The sequence below is a fragment of the Chiloscyllium punctatum genome, chromosome 47 (assembly GCF_047496795.1).
Source record: "Chiloscyllium punctatum isolate Juve2018m chromosome 47, sChiPun1.3, whole genome shotgun sequence".
Classification (NCBI taxonomy): Eukaryota; Metazoa; Chordata; class Chondrichthyes; order Orectolobiformes; family Hemiscylliidae; genus Chiloscyllium; species Chiloscyllium punctatum.
Window position 1 is genome coordinate 35,407,400 of NC_092785.1, and position 18,701 is coordinate 35,426,100.

Genomic DNA, 18,701 nt, shown 5'->3' on the forward strand with positions numbered 1-18,701 from the left:
TGGAGGGCAGGCAGCCCCCCCCACCCCCGGAGCCGCTCCACCGGAAGCTCAGTCCCTTCAGTCAGAGCGTCTTCAGCAACAAGAACAACAAGCCGAGCGCGCGGAGACAGGGGGCCCTGCCCAATCAGGGACAGCAGGGGGCGGGGCGGGGGGGGACAGACCCCTGAAGTTCAGTGGTCATATTGTAGAGGGGGAGTGGGTTGATACAACTACTGACAGTAATCACTAACCCGGTTAAAATCCCTAACCACTGACAGTAATCACTAACCTGGTTGATGCACCTAATGACCGACAGTAAACACTAACCGGGTAATGTTCCTAATCACTAATGCGGTTCACATCCATAACCACCGACAGCAGTCACTAACCCGGTTGATGTACCTAACCACAAAGCAGTAATCACGAATGTGGTTAACCGCCATAACCACCAACAGCAATCAGTAACTCGGTTAAGCTCCCTAATGACTGGCAGTAATCACTAACCCGGTTAATGTTCCTAATCACTAACATCCATAACCACCGGCAGCAGTCACTAACCCAGTAAACATCCCGAATCACTAACCCGGTAAACATGCCTGGCCATAGACAGTAATCGCTAACTCCATTAATGTCCCTAACTACCTACAGTAATCACTAAACTGATTAATGTCCCTAACCACTGACAGTAATCACTAACCCAGTTAACATCCCTAACCACTGACAGTAATCCCTAACAAGTTAACGACCCTAATCACCAGCTGTAATCCTAACGTAGTTAACATCCTTAACCACTGACAGTAATCACTAACCCGGTTAACATCCCGAACCACTGATAGTAATCACTAACCTTGTTAACCTCTCTAACCACCAACAGTAATCACTAACCCGGTTAATGTCCCTAACCATCAACAGTAATCACTAACTCGGTTAACATCCCTAACCACCAACAGCAATCACTAACCAGTTTAACATTCTTAACCACTGATAGTAATCACTAAGCTGATTAACATCCCTAATCCCTGACAGTAATCATTAACACAGTTAATATACCTAACCAGTGACGATAATCACTAACCCGGTTAACATCCCTAACCAGTGACAGTAATCACTAACACAGTTAACATCCCTAACCACTGTGGGTAGTGACAAACCAAGACTGTCCATCATTCTGTCTCTCAGTTCTGGTCTCTGTCTCTCTCTGGGACAAGAGAGTGCCTCTACAGATTTGTCTCTACCTTAACCTCTCTTTCTTCCCATTCTGGTGGGTGTGTGAAGGCGCCATGTTGGAGCTGAAGGTAGGATTGGGGACAATTAGGATGATGGGAGGGAAGGAGCCCGATTGTCCCATAGCGAGGGCCAGGCCAATGGGCTCGACATTAGAAGGGCCAGTGGAGGAGCATAGTGAGGGTTGGTATCCAGTGATGGGATATTAAAACGGGGTGTTTGTGAGATTTCAGTAAGTTTTGGCATTGCATCTAATGGTTGCTATCTCTGTTTCTATTTCAGACTCTATCTCTGACATTGTCTCCGCCTCTCTGAATCTTGCCCTCTGTCTTTCCCCACTCCCTTCCCTCCATCTCCCTGCACCTCTCTTCCCCTCTGCCCCTCCCTCGCTCTCAGCCTCTCTCTGTCCTCATTTCACACCCTCCCTCTCCTTACCCTCTGCAACTCTACCTATTATTCCCCCCTTTTCCTGTCGTTTTGCATCCTCCATCATTGCATTGCTTTCTCTCTGCTCTTTCCCCACTCTCTCTTGCTCTCGATCTGTCTGTCTCTCTGTTTTCTTTCACTCTCTAACAGTTCTAACAGTCAACCCAAAATTCAACCCAAACTCTGGGTCAGATACGTGGATGACACCTTTGTAATAAATAAAAACACAGAAATAGAGAACACACACCAGATCATCAACGCCACACTCACAGAATCCGATTCACTAGAGAGGAAGAAAAGGACAACCAACTCCCATTCCTAGACGTGATGGTGCAGAGAACACAGAACGGAGAATTCACCACAAAGGGTTACAGGAAAGCCACACACACAGACCAAGTCCTAAACTATGAAAGCAACCACCTCAACACACACAAACGAAGTTGCATCCGGACACTATTCAAAAGGGCCACAACACACTGCAGCACACCAGAACTGCAAAAAGCGGAAGAGGAACACCTTTCCAAGGTATTCGCCAAAAATGGATACCCTCGCAATTTCATCAACAGATGCCAAAGGGAGAGACAACAGAACGAGGACATGCCACAACCCAAAGGACTAGCTACACTACCATACATCAGGAGCATTTCTGAACTGACAACCAGACTACTGCGACCACTAGGACTCATAACAGCACACAAACCAACAGCCACGCTCAGACAACAACTCACCAGAACGAAGGATCCGATACCCAACATGAGCAAAACTAACGTAGTGTACAAAATCCCATGCAAGGACTGCACAAAACACTACATCAGACAAACAGGAAGACAGTTAACGAATCGTATACATGAACACCAGCTAGCCACGAAACGACACGACCAGCTATCCTTAGTAGCTACACACACAGACGACAAGCAACATGAATTCGACTGGGATAACACTACCATTACAGGGCAAGCCAAACAGAGAACAGCCAGGGAATTCCTAGAGGCATGGCACTCATCCACAGACTCTATCAACAAACACATCGACCTGGACCCAATATACTGGCCACTACAGCGGACAGATCGAACTGACAACCGGAAGCGGCAGAGACAGGCCACCATAAATGCCGGAGGAAACAGCACAGAAGCGCTTCACAGGAGGCTCCCAAGCACTGAGGATGTCACCTCGGCAGGGGACGAAACGTTTGCAAGACTAATTCCCAGCTCGGCGAACAGAACCACAACCACTCTCTCCTCTATCTGCCTGTCTGTAATCATTGGCCGAAAGGGTTCAGGTAGGTGACTGACACTGCCCAGAGTGCCAGCCCCCGACGTATTGTCAACGGGAGGTAGGGGGAGAAAGGGAAGAAAGAGGGGAAGAGAGAAGGAGAGGGAGAGAGAGAAGGACAGGGGGAGAGGGAATGAGAGGGTAGAGAGAAGGGGAGGGGAGAGAGAAGGAGAGGGAGAGAGAGAAGTAGAGGGGAGAGAGTATGAAAGCAGAAGAGATAGACAGACAGGGTGAGGGAGAGACAGCATCAGGAGATGGAAAGAGAAGGGGAGAGTTGGAGAGGGCGGGGAGATGGATATGGGAAGAGAGGCGGGCAACAGTGGGGTGAGAGAAATAATGTTTCAACAAATAACTTACTAACTGCAACATTCAGACTATGGTTTATAACTGAGTTGGAGAGCATCACCTCTAATTAACAGTCCAGAATACAGAACATTTAACATGGTGCTTTAATATACCATACAAGCCTCGCTGCTGACCAAGTGTTCTAACCTTGAATATGTATTCCACATTAATGAACTTCCGTTGCAGTCTCTCTCATTTCCATATCTGTGTCACACAGTCCTTTATGCTGTCGATACATCTGTGCACTCTATATCAATAACATTGCTCACAAGTCCAGTTCGCAGAATTAAGGGCATTCCTTTTTTTTAGTGTGAGAATGACAAACATTCCGACTCTGTCAGGAACCCAAACTCTGTCACTCATTGCTTGTTTATTGTACAGTAACCTCTGACCTTCCAACACTGTCACATGTTGCCTGACCTGCTGTGCATTTCCAGCTCCACATTCGATCGATTCTGACTTCCAGCATTTGCTGTCCTTACTATCTCCACATTCTAACTCTGTAATGTGCCAAACTCGGAATTGCTTGCCTTGCATTTACAGAAGGATTGAATATCTGCTCCTCAATCCTTTATTTTTACAGTTAAATTTTAATTGCTGAAAAGATATCTTAAGCTTTTAAACATATACATTATGAATACCTGTTCACAATAAGGAGCCCTTGAAAAACTGAACTCAATGAGATTACAACTCTCTTTGGTTTCATCCAGACTACAGGTGAAAATGGTTAGGGCTGGAGGAGGGCAGTCATCTCAGTCACCATACATCTCTGCTGAGTTCTGTATGGTTACACCTTGACACTAAAGTCTGCAGCTGCCTCATCAATGCCCTTCCCTTCATCATAATTTCAAAATTAGAGATGTTTTCTCATGACTGCACAAGCTCAGCAACACCTATGTCTCCTCTTGTAATGAAGTGGTCTGTTTTCATATACAGCAAGGGAGAAGCTAGCCTGGGCTGATAATTGACAAATAACATTAACGCTGCAGAAGCACCAGGCAATGACCATCTCCAAAAAGTGAGAACCCACCAGTCTCCCATTGGCTTGCTATGGCATTAACATTATTGAATGCATGATTATCAGTAACCTGGGTAGACAAGCAGGAGGCTGGAAGAACACAGCAAGCCAGGCAGCATCAGGAGGTGGAGAAGTCAATGTGTTGGGTGCAACCCTTCTTCAGGACAGTGAGGGGAGCAGCAGATAAACGAGGTGGTGGGTGCAGGGTGGTGAGATGGGGAGAGGTGGTCACAGGGAGAGGGTTAATCCATGGGAGGAATAAATCTGGTTGGTAGCTAGAATGAAGCGTCAATGAGAGGAATGGAAGGGGACGGTCTGGGGAGGGAGATGGGGGATGGGAAGGGAGGTTATTTGAAATTGGAGAACTCAGTGTTAAGCAACGAATCACACCGCAAATTGGAGGAACAACACCTCGTCTTCTACCTGGGCAGCCTACCGCCCAGATCACTCAACATTGATTCTCCAATTTCTGCACTGGGGAATGATGAACCCAGCTCCCCAGATCATTACCTAAGTCTATGAATTAACAGTCTCATGATAGTTCCATTAGGCCATTGTCTTCCAATAACTTTACAAATGGTGTGAATCCACAACGATTTAAGGGTGGCACGGTGGCACAGTGGTTAGCATTGCGGCCTTACAGTGTCAAGGACCTGAGTTCAATTCCACTCTTGAATGACTGTCTGTGTGAAGCTTGCACATTCTCCCTGTGTCTGCACGGATTTCCTCCGGGTTCTCTGGTCTCTTTCCGTAATCTAAAGGTGTGCAAATTAAATGGGTTGGCTAAGTGAAATTGAGCCAGAGTGTTCAGGATATCAGGTTTGGTGAGTTAGTCATGATAAAAACCACATCCATTGCGTAGGATCAGGGTAGAATACTCTTCAGAGATCTGCTGCAGATTCGATGGGCTAAATGACCTCTTTCTGCACCGTAGGAATGCTGGATAGGTGATGGGGATTCCCAGCCCCAGTGTGTTCTCTGAATCTGGGAAGTGGATCTGTATTCACAAGGAGAAGAGTTTGGGAGCAGGATCCTGGACATCAGGCAGGTCGCTTCACTTAATCTCTAACAAAATGTGTGACTTCTAAACCAGAAAGTTGCAAAAAACATTGCAGCATGGATTCAGGTTTTATTTGGGTGGGGGGCTGTGGTGTACGGTGTTAGAATGTGGGTGAGTCCGTGTTTAATGTTGCAGAGCTTATGATTTTGGTGGGTATGCAGCTTGGGACATGGTGGTTGGATTCACTCATTAATACTTCCATGATGTAGATTGTCAGGATGTTCAATCCTGTCCATGAGGGAATGACTCAATGCCCGACCACTTGTTCATCCACATTATGGAGTGCAATCATTCCTGGACACTGTGGAGTGATTCAGTGCCCTGTACTGTCATTCATACGGTATGGATATACAATTCTAGGGGCAATCTGAGCTGTGGAGGCTCCAAAACGAAAGACAGAAATTTTGCAACCATTGTCCATGTTGGTGTCTCCCATTCATTCTTTTATTGACTCGAGGATGTTGTGGTTTTAGGTGAGACTCGAGCCAGTCTGAGTCAACTATAAACCAGGTCATAGAGTCATAGAGATGTACAGCATGGAAACAGACCCTTAGTTCCAAGCTATCCATGCCGACCAGATATCCCAAATCAATCTAGTCCCACCTGCCAGCACCCGGCCCATATCCCGCCAAACCCTTCCTATTCATATACCTATCGAAATGCCTATTAAATGTTACAATTGTAGTAGTCACCACCTCATCCTCTGACAGCTCATTCCATACACGTACCACCCTCTGGGTGAAAAAGTTGCCCCTTAAGTCTCTTTTATATCTTTCCCCTCTCAACCTAAACCTATGCCCCTCTAGTTCTAGACTCCCCGACTCCAGGGAAAAGACTTTGCCTATTTATCCTATCCATGCCCCTCATAATTTTTGTAAGCCTCTATAAGGTCACCCCTCATCCTTTGACGCTCCAGGGAAAACAGCCCCAGCCTGTTCAGCCTCTCCCTATAGTTCAAATCCTACCACCCTGGCAACATCCTTGTAAATCTTTTCTGAACCGTTTCAAGTTTCACAACATCTTTCCAATAGGAAGGCGACCAGAATTGCACGCAATATTCCAACAGTGGCCTAACCAATGTCCTGTTCAGCCACAACATGACCTCCCAACTCCTGTACTCAATACTCTGACCAATAAAGGGAAGCATACCAAACGTCTTCTTCACTATCTTATCTACCTGCGACTCCACTTTCAAGGAGCTATGAACCTGCACTTTGTTCAGCAACACTCCCTAGGACCTTACCATTAAGTGTATAAGCCCTGCTAAGATTTGCTTTCCCAAAATGCAGCACCTCGTATTTGTCGGAATTTAACTCCATCTGCCACTTCTCAGGTCCAGATCCTGTTGTAATCTGAGGTAACCCTCTTCGCCGTCCACTACACCTCCAATTTTGGTGTCATTTGCAAATTGTACCTCTTATGCTCACATCCAAATCATTTATGTAAGTGACACAAAGCAGAGGATCCAGCACACATCCTTGTGGCACCTCACTGGTCACAGGCCTCCAGTCTGAAACACAACCCTCCACCACCACCACCCTGTGTCTTCTAACTATCCAAATGGCTATTTCTCCCTGTATTCCATGAGATATAATCTTCCTAATCAGTCTCCCATGGGAAACCTTGTCGAACGCCTTACTGAAGTCCATATAGATCACATCTACTGCTCTGCCCTCATCAATCTTCTTTGGTACATCTTCAAAATACTCAGTCAAGTTTATGAGACATAATTTCCCATGCACAAAGCCATGTTGACTATCCTTATTCAGTCCTCGCCTTTCCAAATACATAAACATCCTGTCCCTCGGGATTCCCTCCAACAAATTGCCCACCACAGAGTTCAGGCTCCCTTGTCGATAGCTCCCTGTCTTGTCTTTACCGCCCTTCTTAAACAGTGGCACCACGTTTGCGAAACTCCAGTCTACTGGCACCTCACCTGTGACGTGAAGTTAACCATTGCCAATCCCCCCTAAAAAATTGAGTATATGACTGTGATTTTGTGAGCAGTCTACTGCTCCTGTTCTTCCCCGTGTCTCTTAAAAGTGCAAATGATTCACTTCGAGAGGGATTGCTGCTGTGGTTCATATATTTTTAAACTTCATATGAAATGGAGTAATAATTATCTTTGTGTCATTATTTACGCCTGGGCTCTTTGTTGGCTATGTAGAACAATCCATCGTCGGTTGTTACACCGGCAGCACTCCCCACCTCTTCCTCCGCTACATTGATGACTGCCTTGGTGCCACCTCAAGCTCCCACGAGGAGGTTGGGAAATTCATCGACTTCACCAACACATTCCACCCCGACTTTAAATTCACCTGGACCATCTCTGACTCCTCCCTCCCCTTCCTGTGGAGCTCTCCATCTCCATTAATGATGACCGACTTGACACTGAAGCTTTGACTTGCACTCAATATTCACATGCCGAAGGTTTACTGAGAGAAAGTGTTTTCAGTAAGTGGGTGGTGAGAGTCTGGAATGTTTGCCTGGTAGGGTAGAGTGAGTTGGGTTCAGATACACATTACCTTGAAAGTGGTGTAACAGGTACACAGGGTGGTGAAGGCAGTGTTTGGAACGCTTGCCTTCATTGGTCAGAGCACTGAGCATAGGAGTTGGGATATCTTGTTGGTAAGGCCACTCTTAAAACTCTGCATACGGTTCGGGACGCCCGGCTTTAGGAACGGTATTTTTAAAGTAAAAGGGATTCTGAAAAGATTTACGAGAGATTATCAGGCCTGGACACTTTGAGTTACAAGGAGAGGCTGGATATGCTCGGACGTTTAGAAAAGCATGGTAAGGAGAGTGCACAGCATGTTGCTCCTGTTGGAGTGAAAGGCACGGCTGGGAAGATTAGGGAACAATGGATGAATTAATGTATTGAAATTCCAGTCAAGAATAAAAAAGAATCATATGTTAGATACAAACAGTTAGCATCAACTGAATCTCTTGAAGACTATAAAGAGGATTGGGGCATTCTTAGGAAATAATTCAGGAAGGCAAAGAGAGATATGAGATAGCCCGGGCAGAGATGAGGAACAGGATAATCCAAAATGATTCTCCAGACATTAAGAGCCAGGCAGTAACGACAGAGACAGCAAGACCCCTGAAAGATTAACAAGGTTATCTTTGTGTTGAATCGCAGGAGATGGCTATTTTGCATCGGGTTTTACTGTTGAGAAAGAAATGGAGGCTAGAGTACTCAAGGAAATAAATTTTGTAAACAGGGATGACATTACAGAAGACAAAGCGCTGGAGGTCTTTGAAAACATAAAGGTAGATAAATCTCTATAACCTGAACAAGTGTATCCCAGGTCATAGTGGGACGTTAGGGAGGAAATTGTGGGGGCCCCAGCAGAAATATTTGTATCATCTATAAACACGGGTGAAATACCCGAGGACTGGAGGGTGGGTCATGTTGTGCCATTGTTTAAGAAGGGATGTAAGGAGAAACCAGGGAACTATAAACCTGTAAGTCTGACCTCGATGTTTGATAAGTTGTGGAGGTGATTGTGAAAGATGAGATTTATATTCATTTCGGGGGATAAGGATTAAATAGGGATATTCAGCGTGGTATTGTGTGAGGAAATACATGTCTCAAAAATTTGATTAATTTTTTTCAGAAGTGACCAAAAAGATTGATGCAGGCACTGTGGTAGATATTGTTTACTTGGAGTTCAGCAAAGCCTTTGACAAGGCTGTGCATGGGAATCAAATTAGTAAAAGTAGATCACATGGGATTCAGGGTGAGCTTGCCAATTGGATACAAAATTGGCTGCAGGGCAGGAAACTGACAGTGATGGTGGAGGTATATGTTTTGGACTGATGCCTGTGACCTGCGGTATTCCACAGGGATTAGTACTGGATAAACTTTTGATTGTCATTTATGTAAATGGTTTTGATGAGAAGAGAGAAGGCATGGTTATTAAGTTTGCGGATGACACCAAAATTGTTGGTGAAGTGGTCAGTGAAGAACGTTACCTCACATCACAAAGAAATCTCGATCAATTGGGTCAATGGACTGAGGAGTGGCAGATGGGGTTTAATTTGGAAACGTGTGAGGGATTGCATTTTGATAAAACAAACAAGGATGGGATTAATGGTAGGGCCCTGGGAAGTGTTGTAGAAAAGAGAGGCATAGGGATTCAAGTACATCATTCTTTGAAATGTGCGTTAGAGTTAGACAGGGTGGTTAAGAAGACATTTAGCATGCGTAGCTTCATTGCTCAGACCATTCAATATAGCAGTTGGGATGTTATACTGAGGTTTTACAGAGTGTTGGGGAGGCCTCTTCAGGAATAATGTGTGCACTTCTGGTTGGCCCATAACAGAAATGATTAAACTGGAGAGTGTTCAGTAAGGATTTCCCAAGATGTTGCCGGGAATAGACGGTGTGAGATATAATAGACTGGAAATGCTAGGACGTTTCTCACTGGAACACTGATGGTGGAGGGTTGACCTTATTGAGGTTTATACAACCATGAGATGCATAGAGAAGGGAAATGATAATGTCTTTTCCCATAGTTGGGGGAATATCACAACAAGGGCTCATAATTAAACATGAGAGGTGAAAGACTTTAAAAGGGCATGGGGGATAACTTTTTTACACAGAGAGTGATTTGCATGTTGGAATGAACTGCCAGAGAAAGTGATGAATGCAGATACAGTTACAACGTTTAAAAGGCATAGAGGCATAGAGATGTACAGCACGAAAGCAGAGCCTTCGGTCCAACTAGTCCATACCAACCAGATACCCGAAATACATCCTGTCCCTTTTGGCAGCAAGTGGCCCACATCCCTGAAAACCTTTCCAATTCATATAACCATTAACAGTTACCTTGTATATGTTGTAATTGTACCAATCTCCACCACTTCGTCTGGCAGCTCATTCTATATATACACCACCTTCTGTGTGAAAAAGTTGCCCTTTAGGTACGTTTTAAATCTTTCCCCTCTCACCTTAAGCCAATGTCCTCTTGTTTTACGCGACCCATGACCCACATGATTTTACAAGGTCACCCCTTAGCCTCCGACGCTCCAGGGAAAACAGCTCCAGCCTATTCACCCTCTCCCAAAAGCTCAAAATCTTCAACCCTGGTAACATCCTTGGAAACCTTTTCTGAACCCCTTCAAGTTCCACAACATCCTTCCTATAGCAGGGAGACCAGAATTGAATGCAGGACTACAAAAGTGGCCTCACCAATGTCCTCTGCAACTGTAATATGAGATCCCCACTGCTTTACTCGATGCTCTGACCAATATACGAAAACACACCAAACGCCTTCTTCACTAGTCTATCTACCTGTGACTCCTCTTTCAAGGAACTGTGAACCTGAACTCCAAGGTTCCTTTATTCAACAACACCCTCCAGGACCTTACAATTAAATCTATAAGTCTGGATTTGCCTTTCCAAAATGCGCATTTGGGTAAGTTCATGAACAGGAAAGATTTGGAGGGATACAGACCACGCATAGGCAGGTGGGACTTTTTAGTTTTGGAAGATAGTTAGTGTGGATGGGTTGGCCCGAAGGATCTGTTTCTGTGCTCTATGACTCTATGACACTATGAACTTACAGCAGGCAGTCAAATGACAGGTTAATCTCTCAACATGCTCCCTTTGTCAGGGGCTGGGACACGGCACGGGGAGGACTGTGGACGGATGGAGATACAGAGGATCTCTGATACTCAGTGGATATGAAATGGAGGAACTACAGCATGGGCGTTTCAGGGAAGATGAAGACACACAGGGCAGGGCAATTAGATGGGGACACGGAAGGGAGAGGTCTTAAGTTTGTGAGAATGCAAAGTTTGCCAGGGTAGGGTATGTAAAATTGGGGTGGGAGGGCTGCAGTTTCAGGATTGAAGGACAGAAATAGGAAGAAAGGAATGAGAGAAAGAGAGAGAGAGAGAGAGAAAGTGAAACAAAAGACAGAAAAGAAGAGATTGAAAAAATCCACAAAGTTGAAAGAAGAAGTCGGAGAGAAGAAGACAAAAAGAAACAGCCAGTAAGAAAAGAGAGGGGGATAGTGTGTGAGATGAAAAGATTGAGAGAGAAATGTGGAATGTGAGAGAGAGAGAGGAGAGGGAAGCTCAGAGAGAGATAATCAGGAGTTAAGGAAACACATGACGAGATTAAAGTGATGATACTCTCCATTTAGGTTGCTCCCAGCTCTCTCGATTTTCTCTCACACTCCCTCTTTCCCATTGCGGACTGACCCTGTTCCAGGGGCTGGCTTTAGGAGGGGCTGGTTCAGGAAGGGAATGTGGGATATTAAAGGATCAAACTGGGATTGAGATTCAAGCACTCCCCACACTCTCACACACAGAGACAGACAAAAGCACACAGATACTCACTCCCTGATGAGTGCACATGGTGAAAGGGAAGTGGCTGCCAGAACCTATTTGAAATACCCCCAGATCTCACACTCAAAGATGCACTCTCCACCTAAGTCCCAGCTCATCCAGTCAGTTCCCAGCTCCCTCTCCCTGCGGTAAACCTCCCCTCGAATTGGGGCACAGCCAGAATCATTTTTGTGGGATTAGAGGGAGGAAGGGGCGGAGAGAGGTGTGAGAGAAAGCAGCAGGTAAATTGTTTAGTCCAGATTGTCCTCTGTCTGCTCCTGTTGAGCACTTTACTGTCTTGGAAGAAAAATCGCATATATTCTCATCCTGATCAAATTCCTTTCGTTTTTGGGTTTTCTGATTGATCAATGTCAGAATCCTAACGTGCGATTGCTGAACATCAAAGCCAGGTCACCAGTTTGGAAGGAAGCTGTACTCACCATCACTGTCCACTTTAACTCTACGTAATCCCCAAAATCATTTGAAAAAGACCTTTGTCACGACAAATTAAACAGAGCTGATGTTGACTCACCGAAGGTGATATTAGGTTAGGTGACAGTAACTGATAGAAAGAGGCAGATTTAAATGGGCGGGGGAGCTCGGTCATTGGAAGGTGCAGAGAGACAGAGTCCAGGACTCCCTCTGGTTGAGCTTGGATTCCTCGCCAACCCATCAGCTGGTTCATGGAAAGGAAGGAATAAAGAAATGGAAGGATACCAGGGATTGAATGGAAATAAAGTAAATTATTGTTGAAAAAAAACTTGCAATCAGAAGACGCAGAACTTTTTTACAGGACATTATCTATTCTTGATAACTTTCTTCCTTTTTTCCCTTTTATTTAGATGTGTGGATCAGTGAGTTCAGTGAGGAAGAGTGGAGAAGACTCTGTCGCTGCATTTCTCACTCTGGGCCTGTAGTGAACAATAATCCTTTCCACCAGCTCATTTATGTATGTATCCGTGTCACCCACTGAGAACTGATTGCTTGGGATAAATGCATCTTTCGTGCATATCTGACTCCTCTTTCGGTTTTGCTTTCGTTATTTGGCTTTCTACTAAATATTGTTCCTCGCTGACAGCACCTTACACTGGCTTTACACCTTCAGCCTCTTTTGTTTTTTTTTCCTCAGATGGAGTCATTCCTTGCCCATTTTAAAATGAGTGTTGGCACGTTGGTATTACTGTTTCTCCTTCTGACCATGCCTCACGTGGACGCCTTGTTCCATTATCTGCTGCAGCTAATGTTGACTCTCAGTTACTTTGATTTATTCATTAATTTTTATAACTGGATATTTCACTACATGCTTTAAATAATTTCTGAAACTTCTCTGCGTCACCACATAAGTAAGTGCATTTGTGCAGCAGCTTCGGTTCCGCAGCATATATGTGACTTCTTTAAAGAGATGGAAATCATAGTAATTCAAGGAATCAAAAACTTGAAAGAACTTTAAAATATACAGAAACCACAGAACTATGAAGCTGGTGGTAATGGCAAAGAGTAAAATCACAGAATTATTTCTGCTCTCTATCTCTGGGTCACTCTCTATTTTTCCCTGAGTTCTCAGTCCCTTACGCATCTTCACAGATCCAAAGATGTGTCTGGCAGTGAGAATGGTGAGAAAGAGAATAAAAGTAAATGGTAACATTGGTATTAAAAAATATTCAAAGAATTGAAAACTTTCCCACCGGTCATGATAATAACTGTACCTCGTTTTAAAGTGCCATGGAATATTGTTAATAACACTTTCAGATTTATTGTGAAAGTATTTGGGAATGTTCTTTAAAGAAAAGAACATGCAGATTGTTGTTACAACCCTCTTTGCCGTTTTCTCTATGCAATACTGCGTTTTCATCTGATGAAAACAAATGGCAACAAATTGATCAAAAGCAAAAGCAACAGTGAACCATTCAGAGCAATTAGTGGTCACACGGAACAGGATGTAGATAACGCTACAAACAGGAGTGATATCCAGGAAAAACAGTGAATAGTAATAGTAAGGGAATCGGAGAAGGATGATATAAATAATAATGAACAATAGATCAGATGCTGCCATGGCCACCAGATCGTGAGTGGTGCATGTAGAAAGACCACACTTCCGCCGAGTTAAGACAAACATCAACATTAGACTAACTGTAAGAGAGAGAGAAAGACGTAAAGTTAATGATCAACATTCTCCATGCCTGAGTCTAGATTAGAGTGGTGCTGGAAAAGTACAGCAGGTCAGGCAGCATCCGAGGAGCAGGAAAATCGATGTTTCAGGCAAAAGCCCTTCATCAAGAATAGAGGCAGGGTGCCTGCAGGGTGGAGTGTTAAATGAGAGGGGGGTGGGTGGGGAGAAAGTAGCATAGAGTACAATAGGTGAATCGGTGTGGGAATGGAGGTGATAGGTCAGAGAGTAGGGTGGGGGAAGGTAGCAAAGAGTACAATAGGTGAATGGGGGTGGGGATGAATGTGATAGGTCAGAGACGAGGGTGGGTGGATAGGTGGACAGGAAGACAGGCAGATGGAACAGGTCGTGGGGATGGTGTTGAGCTGGAAGGTTGGAACTGGGGTCAGGTCGGGGAAGGGGAAATGAGGAAACTGGTTAAGTCCACATTGATGCCCTGGCATTGAAGTGGTCCGAGGTGGAAGATGAGGCATTCTTTCTCCAGGCGTCGGGTGGTGAGGGAGCAGCGGTGGATTAGGCCCAGGACCTGCATGTCCTCGGCTGAGTGGGAGGCGGAGTTGAAATGTTGAGCCACAGGGTGGTGGGGTTGATTGGTGTTCCCTAAAGCGGTCTGCTAGGAGGCATCCAGTCTCTCCAAAGTATTATAGACCGCATCAGGAGCAACGGATACAATGAATGATATTGGTGTTTGTGCAGATAAAACTCTGATGGATGTGGACGTCTCCTTTTCGGCCTTTGATGGAGGTGAGGGAGGAGGTGTGGGCGCAGGTTTTGCAATTCCCGCTGTGGCAGGGGAAGGTGCTGGGACGGGAGGGTGGGTTGTAGGGGGGCGTGGACCTGACCAGGTAGTCATGGAGGGAACAGTCTTTGCGGAAGGCAGAAAGGGGTGAGGAGGGAAATATATCTCTGCTGGTGGGGTCCATTTGAATGTGGTGGAAATGTCAGTGGATGATTTGGTTTATGCGAAGGTTGGTAGGATGGAAGGTGAGCACCAGGGGGTTCTTGTTACAGTTAGAGGGGTGGGTCAGAGGGCGGAGGTGCGGGATGGGGACGAGATGCGTTGGAGGGCATCTTTAACCACGTGGGAAGGAAAATTGCGGTCTCTGAAGAAGGAGGCCATCTGGTGTGCTCTGTAGTGGAACTGGTCCGCCTGGGAGCAAATACGGCGAAGGTGGAGGAATTGGGAATATGGTATGGCGTTTTGCAGGAGGTAGGGTGGGAAGAAGAGTAATCCAGGTAGCTGTGAGAGTCGGTGGGTTAGTTTCAATATCTCTTCCTCGCTGAGAAGTGAAGTTTCAGCTCAACAATATTTTGCAACAAATTTCCTATTGTTAATATCTGTGTCTTTAGATTAATCATTATTTATGCAAAAGAAACATTTTGTTACCATGAACTTTCGCACAGTCTCAAAAAATATTGTGAGGAGCCTGGCAGCTGCAGGCATTTCGCAGCCAATAGCAATAGAAATGAGCAATAATTGATCAGAACCGCTTAAAGAACCAAACTTAGGATTTAAATTGAGAGACTCGAGCTCGGTAATTGTAATGGATTTCAGAGTTCAAAACTGTGCACGTGTTATATCATAAAATTAGATTTTGAATAAATGAATTTCCAGTTTATATTGAAGATTCACATCAAAATTCATACTCAATAAGAAGAAAATTGTAATTTTGTAGAAGAATAGAAACTGCACAGAATAGATCACTCCTGATCCAATTTAATGTGTACAACCCTCAGCAGATTTGAATCATTTTTGTGATATGAAAATTTGTCTGTTCTTATTAATTAACAGTGAAATGTCTCAACCACTTGTTCTGTTTCCATCTCTCAATTAGAGAATGTATTTACATTAGTCAATATTTTAAGCCATTTCTATTAGTCCTGAATTGCAGAATAAGAATTAATGTTTTTTTATAGCTTTATACATTGTCGATGATCTGTGTCAGTGCCTCATGGTTAATCTGAAGCATGGCTGCATGATTAATGTTCACCTCGACCATCCCTCAAAAAGAAATTGAGCATTGTCCATCCAATTGGCAATGGAAGGAGGCAATGTGATGAAATGTGGAGGAAGCAGAGCGTTAGAAAAAGGAGTTGTGGAAACAGAACTAAGTTATACTGGGGATCCTGAACCAACACCTAACATACTGACACGATTTAAGGACAGGGATCACACCAATAGGGATGAGTAATGGGGATTTTATTCCAGGCTACCCACTGAGCCCCGAGCATCTCCTGGTAGTCCCCAGCACACTTCCCAATTCTAAACCTTCCCCTTACTCTGAAGTTGAATGGCCTGGTATCGGTCATCAGCTTCATAACTAGTGGAGATGAGCGGCCTGGACAATCCTCAACAATGGGCTGTTCAGGGAAACAGTGTAATGTGAATGAACCAAGCTCCTGACCGCAAGGAAAAACTGGCCCCATTTGCTCAATATGTCCAGAGGAGAATACAGATGGACAATGCCACGCCTCAGGACTTGTTTGCACTTTGCTGTTTGATCCTTTCCCCTGCAGAAGTTACCAAATGGCAAGGAGAGAAGGGCCAGAGTGGTGCAGGACCTGTCTGCAGTTACAGGGACTCGAAGGAAAGATTCCCCTACATTGATGCCCAGGTAGACCTCTCAATCCAACCGTTAAAACGAGACTCACAACAACCTGTAAACATTGGTGATGGACTGGAATGCAATCCCAAACGCTGGGAGTCGGGAGGTGATTACTGGGAATGGTTTGTGGCCTGTTACAGAACATTTGCAGTTGATCAAGCCTTTAATCTTGAAGCTGACTAATCTTAGTTTTACGTTAAGCTTTTGAAATGTCTTCCTTCTGGTGTCGCTGACATGATCCAGACAAACAATGTGAACTGGTCCAAGAATTCCCGGTCACGAATGAGGTGAGTGGTGGTCTTTCACTGGGATGGCCAGAACGAGACCGAACCACAATCCAAGTTACAGGAATAAAAGCACTCGACTATGTCCATGACCTCGCAAGCCCTATACCCTGTGTGCCAACCCCGACTGGGTTGACTGAAACCAACATACCCACTGGGGGTGGCATCTACCTCAGATGCCCGCCCAGTGACCACTGCTGAGCAACACTTTCCTGAGGGGACACTGGAAACTGGGACAGGCAGGCCCCAGCACGACACATATGGGACTGGAAGCAAGTCAGCTAAGTTCTCCAGGGACAAATGGCAGCCCCTTGCTTTAACTCTGGGAGATAGAGGCACTGGGGTGTGAAATGCCCTTATCTTTGGAGCGTGGAGCCATCTCAGCGATCGACAGGCTTGCGTCCTAGCAAAAGGAGAATCTGCAAATATATGTCAACTCTTGTTGTGCTTTTGGCATGGCCCACGGTTTCGGAGCCTTGTGGGAACACAGAGGATTGAACTTCCCCAAAAAACTTCCACGTGACAGCTTATTAATAACGCTGGGTTTGTCCAACCAGGCTGGCAGTTATCAAATATACATCTCATGCTGAGGCAACCGATACATTCTCCAAAGGACATGAATGGGAGGTGCAAAATTCTGGCTCCATTGGGTTCCCAGTAAAACCCAGTCAGACACAATATAAGGTGGGGTATGCCAAACCTCGGTAAGATAGAGAAATCATGGGGTGTGGGGAGAGACCCCGCTGAACAGCACAAACAATGGACAATATAAGCCGGATGTGCCAGACCTGGGGAAGATACAGAAATCAAAGGGTGTGGGAGACCCTGCTGAACAGCACAAACAATGGATTCAAATGGGGTGCTCCCTCGATACTCAAACCAAGCTGTGGGTGACCCCTGTGGGACAAGTTTAGTTCCTTCTTTGCTCATGCCCTCATTGTTTCTGTGCAGAATTGGACACGCTTGGGCAAGGAGTGAATGGTTAATACGTTATTGCAAACCTAGTGGCACCCGAATTTCCACAAAGCCGCTAGGAAAAGAGTTGAAGTATGTTTGATTTGTGAAGAAAAAGTCGAATGTGTAGGAGGGATGTCCCTGCGGTCTGGAACCAACCCCTTGCCTGGTGGGATCTTCTACTTGTCTGCAACTGGGTTGTATAGAATTATCTAGAGTACATTGTTATAAAAATTGTCTCGTGAGAGGAGATGTATTTCGGAGATTGATTGAAATAATCCCAATGACGGATAATCCTGCTGCAACAGTGGTTTAAAAGGTGTGAAAATATCTGCATAAATTAACCAAAATTTTTCAAGTTTACACTCACAGATACACCATGACAAGTTCAGCTGGGAGGCCGCAGGTTATAATAACATCACTCTGACCTTTCACACTAAACCCACAGGTGAAGGTACACACATGGGGACCATCTGCTTCAAATGCAGCTCCAAGTCAGGGTGAAATGCTGGAACCAGGAAATGGAGCCATTCCCTGCCCCTCACCCCATCCAGGCAGCGATCAATTTGCTCTGTGAGTTCTCTGAGCCGACCACAAGTGCTGGAATCAAAACCCTTTGGATTGGAATTCAGTCGAATTACTGACGAACTGATAATGGCACCTCTTTCACTTGCAGCCACAAGGCTTAACCCTGGCTCCGACTCTCCTGCACTGGGAGTTGTTATCTCGGGGCTGTGGTTCCACTTTTACCACACATACTCATCCAGATTTGAATGACCTTCACCTCGTAAGAAAAGAACTCCAAGTGAAACTGAGCGGCACTTTGCCATGATCTTTCCCCCTTTATGAAAGTGTTTGGCTAGTAAAACGTAGTTAGGCTCATATAACATTACAGCACTGTACAGGCCCTTGATGGAACCGCTTGGCTCATAAAGGAATTTTGACTAATGCAACACAGCGTATCACAGCGTAGTTCAGTTCGTTTATGGAACTACTTGGCCAATAAATAAAGTTACACTCATAGAAC

General features: G+C 45.1%; 1 protein-coding gene across 1 annotated transcript; it reads left to right on the forward strand.

Moving 5' to 3' along the window:
- The first annotated feature begins 227 nt into the window (after window positions 1–227).
- LOC140468676 (uncharacterized) lies at window positions 228–12,636 on the forward strand. Its single transcript, XM_072564752.1, has 3 exons — window positions 228–1,274; window positions 1,486–2,908; window positions 12,506–12,636. The coding sequence occupies exons 2-3, from the start codon at window positions 1,957–1,959 to the stop codon at window positions 12,634–12,636; spliced, it is 1,083 nt and encodes a 360-aa protein (XP_072420853.1). The 5' UTR covers window positions 228–1,274; window positions 1,486–1,956.
- Window positions 12,637–18,701: the final 6,065 nt, after the last annotated feature.